Here is a 10,148-nt window from a genome sequence, read left to right as displayed (position 1 = left end):
AAATAATCACTAAAACACTCTTAAAAATTAGAAACAGGTTGAATAGACAACAAATATAAATCTTATAAATTAAAATTTTTTTCCCTTAAAAGTCGACCTAAGTTAGGCTACATAAAAGTTTACATATTTGGAGAATCGTCACAAAATCTAACGACATTCGACATTTTCTACTTTATAAATATGCATACAGAATGAGCATACAGTCTTTTGTGGTACTCATCACAATCTAACGGTCTCTGACTTCTGTCATTGATTACCCTCGTTTCTAATTAACACGCCTGCAAAGCTGGTGAAGCACCAATCAAATTGCCACCTGGGGGGCTTTGGGGAGAAATGAGGCGCATCAGCTCCGCGTCCTCGGCATGGATAAGTGCGTGACTGCGCAGCGCGATAGACAGTCAAGAGACGGTCAGGATCAGGAGACGGTCGAGATCGTGCGCTCTCTGTGGATAATTGTAAATCGCGTCTCCTTGGACTGTGCACCTGCTCCGCATCATCCTCAACCCAAACCTGTTATACGTGAGTAGCAATTTTACTGCATATATTCTGATTTTTTTAGATATTCTATTTTATATAAAATGACTGCTGATTATACGGATTTAAACGCTATTTACAGTCCAAAGAACATCAAACCAAATGTAAAAGAAAAGAAACTGAACAGTTCTGATTTACCAATCGATTTCGCAAACATAGACCGATTTATTTATTTTCAATAGTCGAACTAATTGCATGCATAGCAATATATTTCCTATGTCCCGGTGTTTTAGAAGAATACTGAAAAGAGATTTAGGCGATTAAAAATCCAGATTACTCCATTAACCCCATTTAAGCATGGAAACTGTCTTCTTTTTAACTTTTCAGCATTTAAATTCATATTTCCAGGAATAAAACATGGAGCGTAGTATTATTCCTCGCTCCTTGTGGACTAATGACAGCAAATTTTTCCACCACCATGTCACGGACTTCTTCACCAGTGTACAAGTTACACAGGATATGCCAGCTGGAATATCATTTGGACCTTGTGTTCTTCATAATACCTTTTATGACACTATAGCCTTCATTGCATTGAAGTCCTTTGACAAACGGAATAAATCATATGTGTTTCGGGTGAGTAAGATGTTAGATTTAGACTGTAGAATTTGACTAGATGTACAGAAATTGTCTTGTGCTGTAAATGAAACATGCGTAATCCAGACATATAATTTGTAATACACTATACACGGCAAAAGATCAATTGTTAACTATTTTACTGTTTATCAAATTTCCTCTAATGTCAAATATTTCCCACTATCAACAGGTAGATCCTGAGGCGATGAAAGGTTCTCCATTAGTAGTTCCTTGGCTACGGTTAGTACAGGCTGCAATGAGCGCAGAAGACCAGAATACTGAGGCCTACTTAAAAGGAAGACAGCTGCACTTTCGGACTATTCGAGATGTGAAACAAGGGGAAGAACTACTTGTTTGGTACAACGAGGAGTTGTCACATCTTTTGGGGTTCGAAGACATAAAGACAAAAGCCCTGACAGATGGTGAGTATGGGCTGCTTTCAATGTTTTTTTTTATTGGAATAAAAATCATTATTTAATGCTTAAACAATTTGTTAATTAAATAATTGTAATTGAATGTACCTTCAAATTGGTTAACAATGCAATGGAATATGTGTGTGTGTGTATATAGGCTATGTGTGTGTGTGTATATAATTTTTTTTTCATATCTATAAAAATGAAACAGGTCTAAATAGCTCTTCTTCAAAACTTTTGCACAAGTACTTATTAATGAACAGATAAGCAATTTTCTTGTACATTTTTGGTTTGTAAAAAAAAACGTATACAAAAGCCAATAAATGCAGGAAGCCATTTTGTTGTCATGTGACAAGAAAACCACTGAACACAGAGGACCCCTTTAGACCCTGAATATTTGGCAAAAAAATGCCCATAAGATGCATAAGACAGCAACTTATTCATTATTTAAAAAATTACCAAATTTGTATTTAATATGCAAATGTAATATATAAATGAACTGTTTGTAAATGTATTGTTGCTTAAATGTTTCCAATTGTTGTTACATGGTCTGACAGCGTTTGTATCTTCATATACAGGCTACACATGTAGGAGATGCGGCCAGGCCTTCAAGAACGAAAACCCTTTCCTTGCCCACTGCCGTTTTTTATGTGCGCAGGAAAAAGTAGATATTATCCGACCAACCAACGAACAGAAACCAGAAGTCAAGCGACAACGCAAAATCATAGATTTTCACAACATTGCAAGAGATCTGGAGCACAAAATGAACGGTTCTCCTGAAGACTCGGGCATAATAAGAAAACAAGAGGGTTCCCTAAGTCCCCGGAGCAAAAAAAATGTTTTATTAGAGAAAACCAACATCACTAATCACAGTAACACTGCCAACGTCAACAAAGACTGTCCACCTTTCCAGGATTTGTCAGAATCAGACAAATTATCAACAAATGAGTCAAAGATAAGTAAAAGCAGCGCATTTACCGCGGTTCAAAACCCATCAGAGCAGTCAAACCCCAAGCAGTCATCACGGGATGTAATGGCGTCTGAAGTAGGCCTGCACTCAAACTGCAGCGCCTTCTCGTTCGTTGTACCCAAGAGCGCGCACTCGGAACGGAAGAGCGCGTTTTGTGAACCCAACAAACGCACCATCACCGAAGTTCAGATTTCTTCACCACCAGATTCGGATAATATCTCAGACTCTTTCAAATCAAAACCTTCACAAGGATACAGAAATGTGTTGGCTTCGCACCTGTTTCACTCTGACTTGCCAAGCGCTTATGCAGGTGGAGTGATGTCCACTCCTCTGGCAACAGGAGGATCCTTTTATTACGCGCCCGAGCATTGGACCAAATCTATAGGTGGCCAGCTGCAGTCTACATCCTCTTTGACACTTCTACCCCCTACTTTTACACCATTGGGTGTTTCAGTGCAGAACTGGTGCGCCAAATGCAACCTCTCATTCCGAATGACCTCCGACTTAGTGTTTCACATGCGGTCCCATCATAAGAAAGAGTTCGCCGCAGAGGCTCTGGTGAAGAGGAGAAGAGAGGAGAAACTCACCTGTCCCATCTGTCACGAGTACTTTCGAGAGCGTCACCACCTCTCACGTCACATGACATCACATAATTAAGAAGGAAAACTCCAACGCACTTTAATCAGGTATATGAAAGTAATTAAGATGCCATAAATTATGCATTTACACTGTAATGGCCCCTTGTAGCTACGCAGCTGTCAAAAATCTGTTCTAAGACCGTTTTGCTAACATTCCCATTGAATTATGAAAACGTTATTTCGTAGTGTTCTCTGACTATTCGAAATGTTAACTTTTTTTTTTAAATGTTTGGAAAAAGTAGTTACACGAACCTTAAGGGAACGTTCTATTTGATCATATTGCAAACATTATGGGAAAGTTACTTTTGGTTGAACATTCTAAAACAAGTAGTTAGACGAACGTCCAGCTAAAACATTTAGAAAACACGGGAAGTATTTTACTGTAGCAATACATTACAGACCGACTAAAAACTTGAACCTTTCAACCATTTACCTTTGGTAAAGATTCATTGTCTTTTTCTCCAAAGGTCATAGTCATTTCAGCAATGTGGTCTTTTAAATGGTGGTCTTTGGTAGTGCAATTCAGGGTAGGCCTACATCGCCACTAGGTGGCTATAGACGTGAATAACTGTATATTTAGAGTTAGTTGAATAGTTGTGACTAATACTGCTGAACTGCCTGGTCATTTTCAACTTAACAGTGCCTTATAAATGTCAGGATGAGTACATGTAAATGCTATTGAAAAACGGTCCAGCATATTTAGGTTTGCTAACAGCTGAGTAAAACTATTATGAACTAATAGCATTGCTTTTTAAAGAGATTTTATATTTGAAATATCCATTCCTTCAGAATGCCAAATCTTTGTTACAATGTTCTTTTCAGATGTCTACTTCTTTTTAACTTTTTTTATCAGCACAAAGACGAGGAGGATGTATTTATTTAAAAAAAATTTTTTTGTTCTGTTCTTTTTTGAGATAAGTACAGTCATTGTATTTCATTAAAGATTTTGAACATATTCTCCAAGTGTTTGCCTCTGATTTTAGCCATGAAGTATGAAACATATATACTACTTTCTTTTAGAGAACAGTGACACTGAGATGAATCTAATTCAATGTAGTTTTGTCTAGTCATTGTAATTTTAAATTAATTTTAAGAAGTATGTCTAGAATATAAAGTGTCACTCTGTATTTAAAAATACTGACTTTCTTTAAAAAATAATGAGGTTGACCATTTTTGATCATTTAAATAAATGTAAGTTTTTGAAACAGTGGCGTGACACATACACTCACATACACTGAGTGACCGGTAGAGTGCACTCTCTAATAATTCATAAATCCTCGAAGCCTCACGACTCTAAACAAAGCTGTAATGTGAGAATGATGTTGTTCACATTGATTTAAAAAAAAAAAATGAAACCCCATGCAAGTCTCCGTTTAATTATAGGCATAAAGTCATAGGCAATAAACTCAACACTGAGAATATTCACCAAAACGTCAAAGTTTTGACCTTACTGCCCATCTGTATTTAGCTATAAACATGCTGCTCATTCAAGAAAGTAAATACTGAACTTCTGAAGACATTAGATTGAATGAAAAGATATGTATAATATTGGTGCAAGTAGAAGCCCAGCGGTCTGTTCCTGATGGTAATCACTTGAAGAGAGAGTAATTTCATACACACAGAAAATCCTCTGTTCGCTCTAAAGAGCATCTTTCATCGCTGCCATTAATTGATCAGGCCTCATTTAGAAAACTAAATATTGACTTTGGTTTTCAGTAACTGTTGAGTATTTACATTTTGACGAAGCCTCTGGTGTCCTATACAACTGATTTAAATATTAAAGTGCTCCCCAGGAAATTAAACATTACCTAAAGGGGATTCACCTGAGAGTTTCCCTCAGTGTTTCTGGGCAGCTTTAGTGGATGTTGGCGTTACATTCTCACATTCTTCTGTTATTTTATGGTCTCTGTGGGAGACCAAGTGATCTACAGTTTAACAAACCTCATTCATGCTGACACTGTCAAAACTAGCCTGAGAGAGAAAAACTGTTTTTGATTACTGTGGAGACCATTGATCAATTCATCGGTTTGGTTGGCGCCAAATTTCTATGCTAATAAATTAGTCAGTTGTTGATAACTCTACTTAAAAATGGTTTCACCTATCCAAGGTTTGCTGGTTTTCCCAAACTGGTCAGGTGGCTTTAATGGAGGGTTTGTGGATGACAAGTTAAAATCAACAAACTAGGCTGGTTTAATATAAAATAAGTTTTTGGATTCACATTTGTAGTGATAAAAGCAGCAGACACATTCACATCTCCTCAGTCTACATAACCAAACATGTTGACATCTTCAAGTGTCTCTTTTCACACACTGCACAGAGAAGCCATTCAACACTCAAACTCGCACAAAGGAAGGACACAGCAGACAGTAATTGGGTTCTGTTCTGTGAGAACACGCTTCTCTCGTTTTCATTCACAGGCTAGTGGGATTAAAAGGGTTTACATCAAATTAGTTTGAGCTGGGTGACATCATCTGTTGAAGTAAGAGTTGGAACTTCCTGCACTTTGAGACCTGATGCTCTTGAAGTGGGTTGAAGGTGGCAGTTGGGGGTTAGAGATGTTTTTGATGTCCAGGTAAAGAAGTAATGTACCAGGCTGGTTTCTGATGTCAATGCTAGTTGTCCAGACATTCTTATTCCTTTATTTGTTCTCTTCGTTAAGTGAAGAATACAAACACATACAATGCAGAAATATGCAGCAGAAAATACAAGCTGGTGGTTTAACATTTATTTTATTCTACTTATTATAAGGCTAGTTTTCATAATTTAAAATACACATTTACAAAAATACATTCTCTAAAATATAATATATGATTCCAAATGAACAATTGTTTATACACACTGACACATTTGGCGCAAATACTCCTTGCCTATGGCACCAAATTGAGATCATCAAATGCATCTGAATACAAAAAAGGAACCTTGTGTAACATCTCTTCAAAATAAAACAAATGCACAGGAAAAACGAGTCAGCACTAGCCATCAGTAACTTCAGCGATTAACAACACTCCACTTTTTGGGATCTTTTAAGTTCTGTTTCAAAACTAAATTCAGATTAGTTACTACAAGACTGCTTTGCAGTCATACTAATAGTTTGATGTAGATTAAAGGGTTCACACTTTTCACATGTACTTCATCATTTATACTTTTAAATGTCCCAAATATCAAGTTACGCTTAGATTTCTAATGAACACCAAGACATTATCTTAACCGGTAACTACAACATCTGAATAATAAAATAATTCTTTATTCTAATTCACTTTCCAATGTAATTAAACAGTTCTGCCAAAAAAGGTTTGTTATATTCAATATGCTATAAAACCTCATCGTACATCCAGTAATCTACAAACATGAGTCCAACAACCATTTACGTCATACCATCACAGCAAAGCCGACAATTTATAAGGGATATTTTTTAAGAGTAAGTGCTTATGTTACTCAACTAGTACAATGAAAAATGTACAACGGATCTACGACAGATCCGTTGTGGATAAACAGAGGAAATTAAAATTTCACTTGTAAGCATTTATAAAAAATAAAATGCAGTCCTTAAAAATGTGTGCACTTTCTAGCAAGTGCAAACTAAAGACAATATGCCTCTTCAAGGTAAATTTGGGTGTCAAAACCACAACAATGTCCATTTGTCTTTCTTTCCTCTGACCAGCAAATCTTATCTACAAGCGCACGTCTCCACAGACATGTTGGGGTAGATCTTCAACACAATGTTTTTGCTCTCATCCAGAAATAGTATACTGAGGGGTTTCATCTTCTCTGGGACACAGCAGGGCTCTGGGATACCTGGAATTATCCCAACGGCCTTGACTATGCTTTGGATGGTTGCATGGTTGGAGGGGCGGACCACCTGAAAAGGGCAGAAAAGAGAGGGTAGCGTTTAGATATGTAACTTTTGTTTTGCTTTCTTCAATGAAGCAGAGGAAATTATGTCTTACAACACCCTTCTATTATTCAGAACAGAGGAACTGTAAAACTGGCTAATTTCAAAAGAAAATGTGTCCAAAATGTGCTTAAAACCCCTATTAAGCGTACAATTATTTGACTGTAATTGCACATAAAGTCGGTGTGCTTTAGTTGTGCTGGAACTGAAACATTTTCTGAAGGGATTCTTTGTTTAAAACCTCTGGCTAGAAAAGCTGTATTAACCATAGTCATTTTTAAATATTTCAACATGTCTAAACGTTTCACATTCACATACGCTGATCCTCGCCATGAGGTTCTCTGACCTTTGGAATGGGGAATTCACACGTTCCTGCACAGTAGAAGGCATCGAAAGACTTGGGAGACAAGATCCATTCGTTCCACCCGATATCTGCAAAGTCCACCTTCAGGTACCTCCTGGAACAGCTGCGAGGTTCTTTCCATTGTCTCCTCCGAGCCTTCTTCATGGTTTTCTCATCAAACCGGAGAACCTGAGACTTGCCGAATCCATTAGCATGCTCCTGGCCTTTCCTCCGACGTTCTTTTTTAAAGGGCTTTGGCTTGAGCGCAAAGTAAGCGCTTTCCCACATATCGTGCTGTTTGAAGCTGTTGTACTCCACCTCCGGGAGCTCATTGTTCTCAATGGGATCAGCGAAGTCCAAATCCAGTTCCCGCTTCACACGTATGTCAGGTGAGGAGTCTGGAGACTGAGTTGGCTGCTGGTCTGCAATGAAAGGGTCATATCTCTGTAGGCTCACGGCCACGCTGTTGGGCTCTGAAATTGCCAGGTCATTAGCGTACACCAGCAAGTATGGAAGGCTGGAGGATGGGAGCTGGTCCTGATACCTTTGATACTGCTCTCCGTAGTCAAACTCCACGGTGATCAAAAGGTGATTCTTATCTCGGGCCTCCTTTATAATGACAGACACATCCTTGCTCTGCCAGGTCCCACGTCTGTGAGGAACTACGGTGATGTTTCCGAGTAGAGATCCCAGGGCTGAGCTGAAGGAGGGAGACCGGAAAATAAGATGGACAGAGGGTAGCAGATGTAGGTTCGGGATGCGACAAGAGGGGTTCTTGAAGCGCTTGCAGAACCAGGACCTCTGGCGTGGCCGTTTGTCAAAAAAGAAGTGAAACGTAGACGTGAGAATCACCTCAGACCCCTGAAGAGTGGTAAGATTCAACCAATACAAGACCCTCTCCTCCACATTCTCTGCAAAGATACGAGAGAAACTGCTGAGTTACAAATTAATTATGAATATGGCCTCAAACAACAGGCTTTTTGTTCTGTCTATGGGCTTGGAGAAAGCACAAGGAAGTGAGGAGACATGTTGCTCCTAGAGCAGACATATGGAAATGTTTATTTAGGTGCCCTTAAGAGTTAGAACCTGCAACAATGTCAGTCTTTTAATCGGCACTGATTAAATGCTTTAGCAGACTGCAGTAAAAAAAGAGAGTGTAACAAATGTTCTTTTTAATGTTCTGGTTTAAACAGCTCTGAGAATAATATTGTGAAATAACTCAAGAGCCACAACAATTGTGATAAGCCTGCTCTTGAAAATGCGCATATCATGCATATGCATAGTTATGTCTTTACAGAATATTTCTAGCTTATATATACGTAACTGTTTTTAAAAGTTTCATCAACAAAAGTTCACAAATTGCAGGCGGTGGTAACCATAGCAACAGTTTCGTTCAGTCTTGCACGGTATATCTACAAAACATAGCCTATAGTGACATTATTCATTATATATATATTTACGCAGTACAAACACATACCATAAAAACCTAGGAGTAACACATTTGCGTTGCTCAAGACAAACTTCAACAGAGCTGAAAATTACCGACAGAAATTTGTCCAAAAAATAAAAATTAATAAAAATAAAATAAAAAATTCATTAAATTGCCTGCTTCTGACAAAATCTTTTAAAAAGACTTGCCATTTTCAGGTAAACCAAAACCAAGTAATTCAGAAGACAAATTATGCTAAAAATAAATAGCCTACTATTGTAATCATTGTAGAATTTGTATCAAACATTTACAACGCAATATAAATGCAGTAGCCTATGTATCTGTACATTTTTATGCATCATGTATTTATTTTGGATGTTACTTACCAGGTTTTGCTTTAAAACTTCTTACAGTATTTCCCTCTTTGAGTCGGTTAGGTTCAGTGTTGTACTTCTCATACAGTTTAAACATATGCTGTGAGAGCGCATCTGTGGCCACGAGCGCGCCTGTCGTGCTGTCGCGCGCACTTCTCCAAACAGCTTCAGACGCGACAGTATCGGAACCGACCCAAAGCAGTAACAGGTGCGTCAAAAAGACATATTTAACCGTCATGTTGCAAAGAAAGAAAAGCTTCCAAACGATTGAATGCCGTGTAGCTAAAAAACGCGCTAGGTAAAACAAGGTATGACAGCTTCGGAGTGACGTTTTCCAGTGATGCTGTTTGTAAAGTAGCCGCTTTTCCCGCCTTTTAACGCAGTGCAGAGAGGAAGTTGTTACAATGATTCAGAAGTTCTATCGGTCTCGTGCTTAACCTGTGATACATCACTTATTTCTTCTGACCGCCACTATCCAGGAGAGCAGGCATAAGCGGAGCGAAGTGCTGACGTACCCGCCCATCAGCCAACGGGAGCTGCTGCTACATTACACCCGATCCAGCAGGAGGCCAGCAAGAGGACAAATCCAGCAAACATGCACTTTCACAGTTTAAGGTGCTAGGTTATTGTACTGTTTTCCCTTTTCCCAGCAAGCCCTCAAAAAAGCTTTCTTTTTCATTCAAAATTAGTTTTAAGATGTTATTATTTTATAATGAACTACTAACCTGCTGCTCTCATGTTAATCGTTTTTACAAAAAATTTATGAAATAGACTAGGCCAGGGTTTACATTTTTATATATTTTTTTACTTTGAATCACCAAGTTACACTTTGATTTTACACATCAAGAAGGTCTACAAGCATTCAACATAATACTAAAACATCTACATTCTAAAGTAATTCAATATTTCTTCAAACATTACAGGTTTACATTATATTCAATATACCATAAAAACCTTTTTTGTATGCATCCAGAAATCTACA

General features: G+C 38.0%; 2 protein-coding genes across 2 annotated transcripts; one reads left to right on the top strand and one right to left on the bottom strand.

Annotated features, from left to right (window-relative positions):
* Positions 1-396: 396 nt before the first annotated feature.
* LOC306882641 (zinc finger protein 488-like) lies at positions 397-4,083 on the top strand. Its single transcript, XM_079437432.1, has 4 exons — positions 397-519; positions 883-1,107; positions 1,298-1,529; positions 2,099-4,083. The coding sequence occupies exons 2-4, from the start codon at positions 892-894 to the stop codon at positions 3,145-3,147; spliced, it is 1,497 nt and encodes a 498-aa protein (XP_079293558.1). The 5' UTR covers positions 397-519; positions 883-891; the 3' UTR covers positions 3,148-4,083.
* Positions 4,084-5,296: 1,213 nt separating this feature from the next.
* LOC306882252 (growth/differentiation factor 10-like) lies at positions 5,297-9,687 on the bottom strand. Its single transcript, XM_079436765.1, has 3 exons — positions 9,179-9,687; positions 7,367-8,274; positions 5,297-6,987 (listed from the first exon to the last, which is right to left on the bottom strand). Exons 1-3 carry the CDS (start codon positions 9,402-9,404, stop codon positions 6,796-6,798), a joined length of 1,326 nt encoding a protein of 441 aa, XP_079292891.1. The 5' UTR covers positions 9,405-9,687; the 3' UTR covers positions 5,297-6,795.
* Between the last annotated feature and the right edge of the window lie 461 nt (positions 9,688-10,148).

The sequence above is a fragment of the Barbus barbus genome (genome assembly GCF_936440315.1).
Source record: "Barbus barbus genome assembly, chromosome: 16".
NCBI lineage: Eukaryota > Metazoa > Chordata > Actinopteri > Cypriniformes > Cyprinidae > Barbus > Barbus barbus.
This window is presented reverse-complemented; position numbering and strand designations above follow the sequence as displayed.

Coding starts and splice junctions, on each gene's coding strand:
- LOC306882641 (XM_079437432.1), top strand. CDS start 892: ATGGAGCGTAGTATTATTCCTCGCTCCTTGTGGACTAATGACAGCAAA. Junction 1,108..1,297: donor ATAAATCATATGTGTTTCGG/GTGAGTAAGATG, acceptor CACTATCAACAG/GTAGATCCTGAGGCGATGAA. Junction 1,530..2,098: donor GACAAAAGCCCTGACAGATG/GTGAGTATGGGC, acceptor CTTCATATACAG/GCTACACATGTAGGAGATGC.
- LOC306882252 (XM_079436765.1), bottom strand. CDS start 9,404: ATGACGGTTAAATATGTCTTTTTGACGCACCTGTTACTGCTTTGGGTC. Junction 8,275..9,178: donor AAGTTTTAAAGCAAAACCTG/GTAAGTAACATC, acceptor GTATCTTTGCAG/AGAATGTGGAGGAGAGGGTC. Junction 6,988..7,366: donor GTGAATTCCCCATTCCAAAG/GTCAGAGAACCT, acceptor TGCCCTTTTCAG/GTGGTCCGCCCCTCCAACCA.